A 14,906-nucleotide genomic window follows, 5' to 3' on the forward strand; every position below is an offset into this window, starting at 1 on the left:
AGACCCAGAGACCCAGAGACCCAGAGACCCAGAGACCCAGAGACCCAGAGACCCAGAGACCCAGAGACCCAGAGACCCAGAGACCCAGAGACCCAGAGACCCAGAGACCCAGAGACCCAGAGACCCAGAGACCCAGAGACCCAGAGACCCAGAGACCCAGAGACCCAGAGACCCAGAGACCCAGAGACCCAGAGACCCAGAGACCCAGAGACCCAACCATTGTGAAGCCTGCAATGGTTAGAGGAGCACTACGTGCTTCTGCAGTCTACTCCAGTTACAGCTTTAGGAGGAACCCCACTCCAAATACCTTTGACTAGGGTTCACCTTGACCCAGAGGGTGGAAAAGGAAGTAGGTGTTTGAGGCTATCCCTGCAGATGTCCAGATAGGGAATGATGCTGATAATGCAGTGTAGTGTAGATGCAGTTACACGCAGTCAGAGATAAGAATGTTGGTCTGGGTAGCCTGGGGGAGACCCAGACTGACCACACACTTGCAGCCAGGACTGGTGAGGTTGTTACTTCAGGGAGGGAGATGCCCTCTAGCAAGGATACTGAAGGTGAGCCACAGCTGCTTGCGGGTACCGATGTTCCTTTGGACAGAGTGACTGCAAGGGCAGAAGTGAGTAGTAGCACGATGGCAGACAGTGAGGCACCGCTGTCAGAGGGATACCAGACTTCCTGTGGAAGGGGAGATGGGAAGGGTTACTAAGAGCCCAGACTGGCTCAGCTCTCAGACCCTGCATTACAAGACCTGAGGGAGGTAGCTAGTAAGGCATCTGATTCTCAAGGGAAGGGGGAAATCTGCATAATGGGACAAAGGGTTACTGTAGAGAGCAGACCCCTGCGGGAGGGGTAGAGGGTGAGAACGCAGTTGGCAGTGCCTAGATCCTACCATATGGCACTTCTAGCCATAGCCCATATTTCCTTTGCAGGTCATAGAGGCATAACATATGCAAAGACGTATTATGCTGAACTTCTATTGGCCTGGGATTTCCAGAGATGTAACAGGGTACTGCAGGACCTGTGCAGTGCCAAAATGCAGGCAAGGCAGGAGACAAGGTGAAAGCTCCTCTGACACCTTTGCCTGTGATTGAAGAGCCATTTAAGAGGGTAGCTATGGATAGTGTGGCCTCTGAGTACCCCAAATTGCACAGGGAAAAAGTATATTCTAGTGTCAGTAGATTATGCTGCCAGATACCCTGAGGGACTGGCTGTCCTTCACTGAGGTAGAAAAGGTGGCAAATGCTGTTAGAGATTTTCAGTAGGGTAGTTTTCCGAAAAGAAATACTGACAGAGGTGCCAATTTCATGTCATACTTGCTGGTTTGTCTGTGGAAGTACTGTGATGTGAAGCACGTAAAGACCACCCCTACCATCCCCAGACTAATGGACTTGAGAGGATAAACCCCATACTCAAAGACTGTGCTTCAGGCATTTGCAGACCAGTTTGAGAACTGGGGCAAATATTTGCCTCATCTCTTTGCTTACAGAGAGGTTCTCCAGGAATCCACAGGTTTTTCACCCTTTGAGTTACTGTATGGGCCATAGGGTGAGGGGACCGCTAGATTTCATTCAAGATGAGTGGGAGGGTGAGTGTGAATTCCACAAGGACTATTGTGGCATATGTCCTAAACCTCAGGACAAGGCTCTGGGAACTCATGGGCTTGGCCCAGGAGAACCTGGCAGAAGTCCAACAGCAGAAAAAGGTCTGGTATGATAGGAATGCTCAAGACTTATGCTGTAGGGCAGCAGGTAATTGTTCTTATTCCTGTCAAACAAGCTGCATGTAGCTTGGAAGGAACCCTACAAGGTGGTAAGGAGGTTGGTGATGTTAACTACATGGTAGAACTGCCAGGCAGGAGCACAAATTGTACCATGTTAACATAATGAAACTACCATGATAGGGAGGCCCTTGTGCTGAGCATTTCCAGTGGATGGCAAGAGGAGTCTTAGGGGGATCTGGAGACGGATCTCTGTGAGGCTGACCGACACCACAGTGGAAGGGGTAGTACTGTCCCCGCAGCTATACCCTACCCAGATTTGAGAAATCCAAGTAGTGTTACAGAAGTTTGGGACATGTTCACTGGGAAACCAGGGTGCAGCCACCTGGTGCAGCACCATGTGGATACAGGACCCCAAAAAACTATTAAGCAGGCCCCTTAGAAGGTGCCAGAGAGACTCCAAGGGAGGAGATAAAGGAAATATTGGAACTAGGGGTAAGTCAGGAGTCCAGCAGTCCCTGGGCTTCCCCAGTGGTGCTGGTAACCAAAGGAGGATGGCAGCACAAAGTTGTGTGGACTACAGGAAATTAGTCACACATAGTTGGATGCTTACCCCATGCTTCGGACAGATGAACCCCTAGAGCATCTTGAAATCATTGATCTTCCCAAGGGTTACTGCCAGGTGCCCTCGACTCCCAGTGCTAGAGAGGGGTCAGCCTTTGTGACTCATTTTGGCTTGAATGAGTTCACAAAGATGCCCTTTAAGATAAAAAAAATGCCCCAGCAACTTTCAATAGGCTGGTAGATCATATCCTAGCAGGAGCAGGAGATTTTTGCCCTTGCTTACCTAGAAGATATTGCCATTTACAGCCATTCCTGGCAAGAGCACCTTCATTTCAGGGAGCTACTGGGCAGACTAGAGAGGGCAGGGTTGACCATTAAGCCCAGCAAATAGTCAGGTGAGCATGGCAGAGATCTCCTACCTGGGACAGAGTGGGGAGTATTAAGATCAGGCCAGAACCTGCCAGAGTGGAAGCCATTCAGGCATGGCCAGCGCCCAGTTACCAAAAAGCAGGAGAAGGCATTTTTGGGGACAGCAGCATACTACAGAAATTTCATCCCCAGTTATAGTACCATAGCTGCTCCTCAGAGCTGATGAGGAAAAACAGGCCAGATAAGGTAGAGTGGACCCCAGCATGTGAGCAGGCATTTCAGAAGCTTTGGGAGGACCCCCTGTGCTAGCCAGTCCAGATTATAGCAAAGAATTTGTTGTGCGGGTGGATGCTTCAAACCATGGGGTGGGGGGCTGTACTTATCCAGGTTTCTTCAGAAGAGCACCCAGTTGTTTCTCAGTCATAGGCTCCAACCCAGGTAGGAATGCTATGCAGCTGTAGAAAAGGAATGCCGAGCCATAGTGGGGGCACGGCAGAAACTTCAGCCTCATCTGTACAGAAGGAAATTCACTGTAGTTAGACCACAATCCCTTAACATGACTATATTGAGCCAGCAAAATGCCAAGTTACTAAGGTGGAGCCTAGAGTTGCAAGCATATATGGCATGACAGTGCAGCACCACAGTGGGGTTAGAAAGGTCACAGATGGGCTCTAAAGATGGGGAATGGGGAAAGGTATTCCCAGATATGCTCACCCTCTCAAGCAATGTTTCTCAAGGGTCACTTGAAAAACTAGCTTGAGTTTTCAGGGAGGGGAGAAATGCGACACTGCCAGCCCAGCTATCTGGAATTTTGTTGCTAGGGGGTCATTTGTGATTATGATTCAGATGCTGGTCTTCCAAATGTAAGAGAATTACGTTATGTGTATATTAACTACCGGTGCAGAAGTGTGCTGAACTGTATGTTCTGCACTGAGCTTCAAGAATGTAACCACAGTGTACCCTACTAGAAAAGAACAGAAATGTATATAAACTATAAACCTGTGCAACTGTTTTAATAGAAACTGGAACAGAGTTAGCTTGCAAAACTTCAAGAAAATAAGTTGAAAAGTGAAGTGTTTTACAAGGTTATCCCTCAGTAAGCAATGTCTAGAGCCAAATGTTTTCCTATTGGTCTTGAAAACAGCATTTACTAGGTTTAAAATGTAAAGCATTTTATTGCTTCCTAGCAGCTGCACCCCTGAGAGGTGCACTTCTCACACATTGGATAAAATATTGGTATCTGTTAGCCTGGGAGCTGAAAGCAGATGAGTGATGTCATCCAAGTTGACCCAGCAGTGATGTTTGATAGTAATTTAAGAACGCTCTCGGAGAAAGTATCTTATCGTGGACATAGAAACATCCATTCAGCACTTCTCTGCATTTGCCTTTAAGTCTAGGATACAATAGTTTCTTTTAGACATAGGTATATAGTAAATATTAGTTTAGAGGTTCTGTATTTGAGACTGTCCTGCAAGGTTTTAAAATATTTCCTGTGATTCTGAACTCTGTAGTTACTGTGCTGATTGAGTAATTGACTTGTTCTGTTATTTATTAAATATATTTAAGTCTTTGTGGCAGATATTTGACACATTTAAGCTCTTAAATTACTTGCATAGGTATTTAGCGACACTGTACAGGCCACTCCATTAGCCTTGGTTACACTTACCATTTTTAGAACGGTAACATTACACAGTAGGATTGGTCACCCTTTGTAAGGGCCTTAGAGAAGCCAAGTAGTGGTTAACTACCTTGTAGTCTGGGCAGAAGGGAGCATAGCTAGTAAACCTGTGCCAGCCTTCCCCAGGAATGTCTGTTTGTATACAAATCAGATCTTTGTGTGCGTGCTGGCCACTTGTGTAGGGACATGAAGCGCTGGTTGGACAGAAAGGGTGCTGCTTGATTACTGGGCCAGTGCAGGGGGGTCACAATCACTACAGAGGGAATGGAATCCATTTTAAGTCAAGGTTACCTTTAAACAGGACTAGATATCTTATTTGCAGATTAGGAAAGCAGCACCAGAAAAAGGGATACAAGACTAACAGGCATAATTATGGGTACAATCACTTCATGCCATGATGTACAAGTAATCTGATATAAAAGTGGCCATCACTGAAAGCATTTAAAATTCTAGCAAACAATGTTAAAATATTTGCTGCTGGAGTTCCAATTTTAAGACGGAAATGTATAGGTGCGTTGTACAGTATGCACAATCTAATTTACCATTCAAGCTCCTTGACAAGCAACAATTACCCTTCAATTTTACTTGCAGATAAGGATAAATATATTCATTTGTGCTACTTCATTTAAGGAAAGTTTAACTTTGCACTTAATTGGTATAGGTTAATGTTTTGTAACACCAGCTGGATTTACAGAAATAAAGCTAATCTTCACTACAGCAGGTTATATTTAGTATACCTTGTAGGAATACAAGGGTACCCATGAAGCTTAAATTTTAAGCCAAGATAATGATCTTTGCCTCTGTTCTTAGAGGACTGTACTATAAACTGAGAATTTGGCCAAAGTTGAATAACCCTTCATTATGTGGAAAGTGAAGAGAGTTCGGATTTGTGCAAGACAAAAATCTTTGGACAAAACTGGCGATTAATGGACATCAGCTATATTTTCCTGAATATCCCATAACCTCGGAAGCAAGGGGTGAAACAAGTGGAATGAGAAATTATACTTTATAAGATATATTGCAATACTATACTTTTTACAAGGTAAAATTTCTTAATCACAAGCAGCCCAAGTTACTGGTCCTTAAAGACTAGCTAGGTTTAAAGTACTTACTGTACACACTCTAGTTTTACTGTGAAAATATGAAACTGAACTTTCAAGCTCTGTATTCTTATTTGAGAAGCCTTCCACATGAACTTATGATCTGTATTGTGGCTTGAAGTTTAAAACACTTTGTAAAATAAACTTCTACCTTTAGTTGGGAAGACTAATCTCTACTGCAAAAGAATCCTTTTATGGCTGACCACATCTGAACAAAGATTGACCAACAGATTGAAAAACAGTTCACTTACTAGAGCAAGGCAAGATGAAATAGGCGAGGGGGTCCTTCCTTGTCAGGTTCCAAAAACAGTGTGCTCTAAAACGTATTTTAATGATAGATTCCAGAATGACATCACATGCATCTGGTCATTTGAGTTCTGGTTCCCTTGCTACCCCCCCCCCCCCCTGGCTAGAAGCTGAAAAGATTTAGCAGTTGTCACTACACAGCTTGCCAATATCTGTTGCAGCTTCTGGAAGTCATAAAACCATAAAACACTTCCACTCTTCCAGAGTAGCAATTAGTTCCCTGCTAGAGACAATACAGGAAACTTCCTTGTACTCATTTTCCCAGACAGTTTGTCTCTGGCTACAATCAGAACTGTAAGATACAATCTTTGACTTAAATTAAGCAATTTAATTTTACTATTTTTCAAAGTCAGCTGGACTGAGATCAACATCTTCTCTTCCAGTACCCTCTGTTAAAGAATACATGTCCTCAGTTACAATACCGTCAGTACATTTTTTCAACACAAGCACCTGTACAAATCAGTTTGATATACAAATGACATGCAATTCTTTACACAATTCCAGCTAGCTGTGCTGGCATGTTACACATCCAGCCCTACTTCTCCAGGCAGCGTTGGTAATACCTCACATTGCATCCCAAGGTTCAATCTTTAGACAAGTCCTCTAGTATTTTCATCATGGAAATCAAAGCTAATATTAAGGGTTTGTGGCTAACCAAGTTAAGATGACCAAACTTAGCACCATCATACTCTCAGGGGACACCAAGATCCTCCACAGGGAGGCCTGTCCCCAGAAAACAGCTGGGGTCAAAACTAAAAAAAAGTGTACAACTTATTTGATAACAGATCTGAACAGTGATCCTGAAGTTAGGAATCTGGGAATTTGTGTCAAAGAAATATCCTTTGACCACCTTGCATCCACTGGTGTAAGGATTTTCATCTCACAGCTTATACCCAAGGGCATCACATCCAGGTCCAGCTATGTAATTGTTCCACAGAACTCTGCACTCATTAGGCTAGAGTACAATGCTCCTTTAAGTAGGCATGTCCGATAATTTGTCACGACAATGACTACCACACACTAAAATTCAGGGGCCTACATCAAACTATGCAGACTATCTCAAAGCCTTATCCCTTTAAGTATTAGACTGACAGGTGACATCTCATGGTAAAGTTATTTACAGCTCCTGTTCTGTGACCACCATTACACATTCATAAGTCGTATGGTATCCAACACCCAATCAAGGGATCTCTGTTTTGCAAACTAGAACATGATGGAAGGATAAGCATATTAGAGAATACTGCCATGTACTTTCGTCTTGTACTCCACCTAAAGCAAAGTACTTCCCATTTATCCAAACTGAATAGAGTTAAGATTAACCACAGATCAACCCTTGGTTTAGTGCCAGTGTTTCATGGATAGGGAAAAGTTTGCTTAAATATGTTTGTTTGGACCATCTTTGGTTTATTCATATGCAAAATGTAAGGGCTAGAAACTAGCATGGTAATGCAAGGCTACACTTCTTAAAATCTTCACAATCAATAGCCTTGTAAATTACAAACAGGGGGAAATAAAGCAACTCAATAAACCAAAAATACAGGCTTAAATTTAACATAGCAAGGCTTCTGTACCCCTAATGTACACAAGTACCAAAAGGTTAAACACTCAATTATACTTATCCAATGCAAGACTACACATCAGACTGATCAAGAAAAATGTAAGCTGCTCTTTTCCATGACAGAAAAAGCAGCAAAAGTGAAGGAAATGTGGCATAAATTTTTTAGTCCACAGTACTCGCATGAAAAATATATGGATTCTCTAGTACCTAAATGTACTAAACCATTGTCTGCCCATTTGCCAAACAGCTCCAGCCAACTAGTGTGTCAAAGCAAATACCAGGGCATGTTTTAAGTCTTCGCATCTAACAAAATACTTGGTATTGCTCTGGAGGAGGAAGAAAGAAATGTGCAAGTCAAAACTGGGCAGTGCTGTTGCATTCCAGCTGATAAATCTGATCTGCAGCAAGTAAATACATACGAGTGCAGTGCAAAAAACACTATGGTGTCATGCCAGCAACTGCCCAGATTAAAGTAGCAGTACTGTAGTCAAGTATTGGCATTACATAAAAGTATAGGTAATTTTAAAAGCCAGTTAATTGTTTTCACATGGCGTGCAATTAGCAAATTTCAAAATCTGTTCTGCTGCAAGACTGATTTGCATTTCCAAATAAAGTAATAAAATGCAGCACTCTTAAAGCTGCTTTATACAGATCCCGTACTCAAGTCAAAATGCACCAGCTTGAGAATACTTGCTTGTAAATGGTACACCTTCATAGTTTACTCAGTATTTTATTAGCTAAGACCAGCTTCTTTGCATGGGAGTAAGCCCCCTGCACCAACATACCCCCTTTATTTTCAATCTCAGGTTGTTAAACCTTGAAAAGTAACCACTGAAAGATTATCAATATCAGGTTTCACTCGTAAGTATTAACTTCAGACCACCCTTAACTTACAATTTAAAATTGGTGAGGACCCTCTATTACAAGAAACAGATTCGGAGTCAACATGCTCCAATGAGTGATACTTGAGCTTTGACATTCCAAACAAAGGGACTTAAAACTGCATTATATATATAAAATTTAAACCTCCAAATGTTTTAGCTTGTACGTTCAGAGTGATTCAGTAATGCTATTGCATGGTTAACAGTAAAACAGGAATAAAATGTTCAAATACAAGTATTTCCAGGAAGTCCAGTCCATTTAAATGGCAAGGTAACTGCAGTACACTAAAAATCACTTTTGCATGGCCCCTGGTTTGTGCTGTCATTTTACAGTTTGCACTGCTTTAAGTGGGTCCTGTGCCTAGGTATTAAATCAGTGAGTGGGCTGTCATTTTCCTGTACGTTTACCATTTTTGTCAGAGTCTGAAGCTACAGGTACAAATTGATTTTGGTTTTACAGGCTGCACTATTTTTGTGCCAAGTGGATTTAATCAGCATTACTGCATTTAATTGCTGTGTTTCAGTCACTTTTCAAACTTGGAACAGCCAGTTTTGGCCAGCAGTGCAAGTTTTATCTAAGGCTTGTGGTCATTACCAAGTGAAAATGGGGATTTCTGCAGTTCTGGGAAGATTAACACTATTGGCTAAAGCTTTAAAACTATTTTCAGCTTTCATTTTCATGAGTAGGCAAATATTTATGTCCTTAAGTCTTCTCTCCTAAACCCAAAACCAAACAAAGCATTTGAACTCAATTTTGCATCTAGACAAGTACATTACTGCCAGTCACATGTTTCATTGAGGAAGATATGTACTTCAGGGAACATACCAGCTCAGAAGAAACTGAGTATTGTCAGCCAAATCAGGTTTATATAATCTATCAGGAGTAAAACTAATTACACTCAAGTTATTCAACTCCAGCTAAAGATAATCAGTAGATTACATGCAAATGCAGGGTGCTTTAGGTCAATACACCATTCCCAGCCAAGTGTGCTACTTGATACTTACATGGGTCACGTGCAATGAAGTGTGCTCCGAGTGCAGGGTGCACATTGGTGGGGTGTGGTGTTGCCATCAGCTTATTTTTTGCCATTTTAGTGTTGGCCTTGGCAAACTCTAGTCGCAGTGTCTGTGGGTTCTCTGGATCAAAGCGAATTCCCTAACAAAAGGGAAATGCAAAGAATTACTGTGCATCTACAACAAATGTTGAATACTGCAAGTTTAAGAAGGTTGCTTGTTATTAGCCCAAGACTACAACTAAACTCAAAGCCCATTTTCTCATTACAAAAACACCAACTCAAAGCTAGAAATTAAATTCTAGGACTTTACTATACCAGTTATGAACATCATGACTCGTTACTCCTAGCTGAAGTCTTCAAACCAACTATATCTACACTTTGCTAAACAAGCATAATACGGTTTCTTGCTGTGGAAATGGTTTAATCTATAAACTCTGTACAGTCATAGGACACCAAAATCCAGCATCTGCAAAATGCTTTTTAGTGCTTTACGGGTATAACTTGCATTTCATGTGGAGGGCAGAAAATGTAAAGGGCTACTAATAAGCAGTACAACATACATTTATAATTGCAATACAGGAAAGCATGGGAAATGTTCAGCACTGGCTACACAAAGGTGTCAAAGACCTCCTATGGTCACGTTTTAGCAACTTTATCTACAAGCAAAGTTGTATTTTACACTGTTCTACCCCAAGAGAGCCTACCAAACCACAGAGGAAAATGAAGTTCTTGCTAAAAAAAACACTGTACAATGTCACCATAGTACTATTCACTGAAAGGCAACACCTAGGCAAGTTCTTCTGATTAGCTGCGAGTTCCTAAAAGGGGGAAAGGCGTTTTAGTATTTCCCTCTAATTAGCTGCACCTCTGACTACAGGTGCCAACTTACCCTTTATACCAGTGCTACTCAGTAGTGGCAAGCGTAGCAAAAAGCTAAACTTACAGAATGTATCAATGCATTTCATTTTTATACCTGAAAAGATTTCTGAATTTTCAGGTATGCTGTGAGGGACCAAATACATACAGACTCAGCAGAAAGCCTCTAATACTTCTGATCAATGTCAAAACAGAAAACTGGCACCCCATTAACAAGACCAGCTTTTCCAAAAATTATATCCATTGATCATGCTCATTTAGGCAAAGTAAACATACATCTCAAATGAATTACATAATCAGAACTTTTTGTAACGATTTATAAAAAAACTGAAATTTGATGGAAAGCCAGAGGAATAGTAGGTGTTGGCTTACAATAATAAAAGAGTAAATTAGTGTGCTCTTACACTGACATCATTGGTGTAGAGAGGTCAAAAGAGGTCATGTGATCATGTACTTAAGAGGAAACTAGGGTTGTTCCCCTCTTCAGTTTTTAAGCAGATTGATTGCCAATTTCCTCTGTAAATTATGTTTAACCCAGTTTTCCTGCCCTTAAGATGACCGTGCCAACAGGTTATGGGCACAGGAGGGAAGTAGGAAGCTGATGGCAGACTATGCTTTGACGGAGATGAAAAGAATTAAGAGTTGTGGGAGATAGTTTTTGGGACACCTGCGCTTGCTAGGGCTGACACGCCATTTTGCAAAATGTGCAGCAGGATGCAGGGGATGAAAATGAGGAAGGCAACGCGGAGAAAAATGAGACCACCTATGCAAAACTAACAGTTTTTAGATGACAAAAGTTTGTTCCTCATGAGAGAAGCTGCAGACAGAGAAGTGCTTCAGATCCTGAGAGACCAATATGCTGGGAAAGGGAAGCCATGGGTAATTAGCCTATACACCAAATTAACAAACCTCCAGAAGGCTACCAGTTGAAGTGTTGCAGACTATTATTTGGGCTGAAACTGCCATTACGGCACTTAAATACTGCGGAGAAGCTCAGTGATGGATTACTAATTGCAATGATTCTGAATGGACTGCCTGAAACATTTAAACCATTTGCAGTCCACATCAAGCAAGATAAGTTGAGCTTTGGCAAGTTCAAAACAAGGTTGAGAAGCTATGAACATACTGAGAAATTTAATGCCAAAATAATAACATGCTGAAACAGTGGCTTTAGAGAAAGAGCAAAAGCAGAGATTACATGCGATAGCTGTGGCCAAAAGGGACACGAGGCATGAGAATATAAAGACAGTGGTGTAGTTTGTGCAAAAATTCTAGCCACAAGGACAGTAACTGTAGACGAAAGAAGAATGTGAAACAAGCAACTGACGCGGATGACCACACATTTTTCAGAATGAATGAGCATAAGATTTGTGGATTAAAACAAAGGATTAATGGTGGACATTAGCGCCACGTCACAATTAACGATCTGAAAAAGTTTAAATACTATGATGCAGCTTTCCAACCGGCGGAGCACATTGTGGAATTGGCTGATTGGACTAGATCCTGTGCGGTCACGCAGAAGAGAGGTAATGTGGAGGTATGGCTGCTACTCAGAGGGACGCAAAATTAAAGGTGATGACTCTGGCGCTGTACATCCCGACATATCCACAAAGCATCTTTTCTGTTAAGGCAGCAACGTCCAAAGGGGTCTCAATCAACTTTAAACAAGGACGGGACCAACTAGTCTATAAAAACAGCACCAGCTTTGACATAATTGAATATGATACTGTTTAGATACATATGATGAAGAAAACGATGGTGACACAATGATGCATCTCGGAGCTGTTATGACATTCAAGCATGGCATAAAATTCTTGGTCACTAATTTTGAAGAGGTGTCAAAATTAGAAAAGGTGGTAAAAGGAATGAAAATTAAAGGCAAAGTTGAGAGATCTAACCTAGATTGCGAAACCTGTACGCAAGGGAAATTTGTCCGAAGCAGAAAGAGAACTGGATGCAAGAGCAAAAACTGTTTGAACTAGTCCATACGGATTTGGCCGGCTCAGCTAAGCCAGTAGCCAAAGATGGATTCAAGTACACCAGCATTTACCGATGACTACTCAGGTGTAATTTGCCTTTTCTGAAAGCCAAGGGTGAGACAGAAAGCGACTGAAGAGTTCATTGCAGATTCAGCCCCTTATGGGGAGGGTAAAGTGAATCAGATCAGATAATGGCATTGAGTTATGTTAAGACTTTGTCACTACTGAATAAAAATGCTATAAGACACTAAACATCAGCACCTTATTCACCCCATCAGAATGGGAAAGCAGAAAAACTGGAGAACACAGTTTGAAATAGCAAGGTGTATGTTGAGAGAGCATGACCTACCTAAAGAATTGTGGACATGTGCAGTAACTGCTGCTTTTATTCGCAACAGATGTTATAACAGGCGTGTGGGACAGACCCCATTCTTCATACTAACAGGAAAGAAACCTGATCTTTGGATCAGTGTGCTATGCATACAAAGATAAAAAAGTTAGACTCAAGCTGTGATAAGGGGATCTTTGTTGGATATGAAAAACAGCCCATCATATCTGGTCCATTATCGGACACAGGAAGGGTCCTTAACACAGGCATTACTAAGAACCCAACAATTGTGAAGAATGAAGCGACAATATTGGATCTAGTTGTAGACTCCATTGCAGCTTTTTAGGTTAGATTGACTTGGCCCAGGGTCCTAAAGAGGAGGAACAGTTTAGAAAAAGGTAGAGTATGTATTTCTGATTTATTTGTGGTTATTTGGTAATGTCTTTATTTTTGGGCATGTGATCTTTTATTTTCATGTTTAGTGTTGTACTTTGAATGCTGTTTATTTGTATCATTGAGTTTAATGATGCAATGTTTTAGTTTGTTACTCTATGAATTCTAAGCTGTAGTTTGTGCAGATGGGAGGTATTGTCCCCAGCTTTTCCCCACTGGAGTAGTGTAGGCTTTTCCAATATTTAAGGATAATCATCTGCTGCTAATAAAATATGCAGCGTCAGTATCGCCACTTCTAATATCAGGTGGAATTGCAAAGAACACATTTCATAAAAATCTATACAGAGAAGTATGCTGCAGCGTTAGTTCTTTCCTTTCTATAGCCAGACTGTTTTCATAAATGTCTCGCTTACCAGTATAGCTCTTTAGTTTTAACACCTAGCAATATATAACCCCTTATTCTCTTGTACAGATATTTCCTAGTAATCAGTTTGAGGGCATTTAACACTGTACACCCATCAATAAATATACATTTTTTCATGCTCTGCATGGAAACATACCAGTGTTACTTGAAGTGTTTTAAATGTGGTTTCACCGGCCTTTTTAAATTTTGCTAACAAAAGGTGGGGTCACACCTAAGGTTAATAAATCCCGATTGCCATGAATTTCTTATTCCGAGTAACTACAAATTGTAATACGTGGAATGATCTAGTAAAATATTTGTTTTAGACTAAGTAAGCCCATTTATCAAAATTTGAAATTTTCTGCTGATCTTTACCTGAGCAAGGGAACACAAACACCCTTCAAATTTTAGAACACTTCTTTAAACAATCCATAGTAATTATGCTGAATGCGACATTGTGCACATTGGAGCAGCTAAGCGCAAAGGAGCATAGTGTTGAATCATTTTTTAATGAACTGATCAAAGTTAAACATGAATTTTAAGTGAGGTTTCAAAAATCTTTAATTTGTTTCTGAATTACAAGTAGGGATAGTATCTCATTTTCCCATAGGGAGATGAGAGCTGTTCCTTCATCATAAACCTGAAGTTTGAATGCAAATGTTAAAGCCCTTAAGGTCACTTAGGACAGAAACTACTAGAAAACCATTCCATTTTTTTACAGTATTCAGTACATCAAATAGTTGGTTTAGATTAGATTTTTATTTTCTAGTTTTTTTGGCAGCCAGTAGGACTGTCTAGACAATTCACTTCCTGTCCCCAGCTCAAAGGAATAATTTCCGAAGTCATTTGTCCACCAATATTTCTCGACTGCCTCTGAATCAGTTTCTCAAGTTATGTACTCACCATAACTCTAGATTTGTACAGTCTGTTTCGGATCAGACCTCTGATCCAACTTTGGCTACTTCTAAATTTTGGATCCGGTGTTCAGGCTCCTCCCTTTACACAATCCCTGTGTAGGGAGTGAGCTACCTTAGATTGAGTTTGCTTACAATAAATAGACATTTATGAAAAAAATGAAGGTGGTAGTAACAAGAAACCTTTAAGAGCCAATCCAAGGTCAGCTAGTCATCCCAGAATGGCAGTGTGTGAAACTACACACACACAAAGGTAAGGGGCATGGCTAGTGAGGAATTGAAGGACAAACAGATATTGTATGGTAAGCACACTACTTTTGTAACTTTTTTCCATTCATTCTTCAACATATGGGAAAGTCCCCAGCTACTTGGGTGGTCTTGTGGATATTCTGGAGCACAATTGAACCAAATTTGTAATTTGTGAAGTGTGCATGTTGCTACAGGTAGCTGTAGCACATGTCAATTTGTATACTAGGAAAAAAGCAGTAAAAGTAGCATCTAGTGGAATGAGCTTTTGGGATTGAAGAAAGTGAAAACCTCTTCATACATATGATATGAATTTCAATAACCAGTGCAAAAGGGTGAATTTGGTTACTGTTCTTTCCAATTTAGCGGTAGAAATGGATGCAAATTGGTCAGTTTCTGGAAGGATTTGAATGATGCAAGTAAAAATCTAGCTGAATATGAACATATCAAATGCAAAGTATATTCACTCTTCAAAAAATATGGGAAGAACAAGATTGATGGATTACCGATTTGGAATTCACCTTGGGAAGAAACTTTGGAACTGAGACTGTCTGAGGAATGGCATAAAGGAGTCT

General features: G+C 41.0%; 1 protein-coding gene across 4 annotated transcripts in view; it reads right to left on the reverse strand.

The window, feature by feature from the left end:
* RBPMS2 (RNA binding protein, mRNA processing factor 2) overlaps positions 1-14,906 on the reverse strand; it is a 536,932-nt gene that overhangs the window by 188,061 nt on the left and 333,965 nt on the right. For all 4 annotated transcript variants that reach the window (XM_044077820.1, XM_044077818.1, XM_044077819.1 and 1 more), the window contains exon 5: positions 9,182-9,332. In XM_044077820.1, the coding sequence (XP_043933755.1) occupies positions 9,182-9,332 (151 nt within the window). The remainder of the gene's footprint in view (positions 1-9,181; positions 9,333-14,906) is intronic.

The sequence above is a fragment of the Protopterus annectens genome, chromosome 7.part0 (assembly GCF_019279795.1).
Source record: "Protopterus annectens isolate FY-2018-M chromosome 7.part0, PAN1.0, whole genome shotgun sequence".
Classification (NCBI taxonomy): Eukaryota; Metazoa; Chordata; order Ceratodontiformes; family Protopteridae; genus Protopterus; species Protopterus annectens.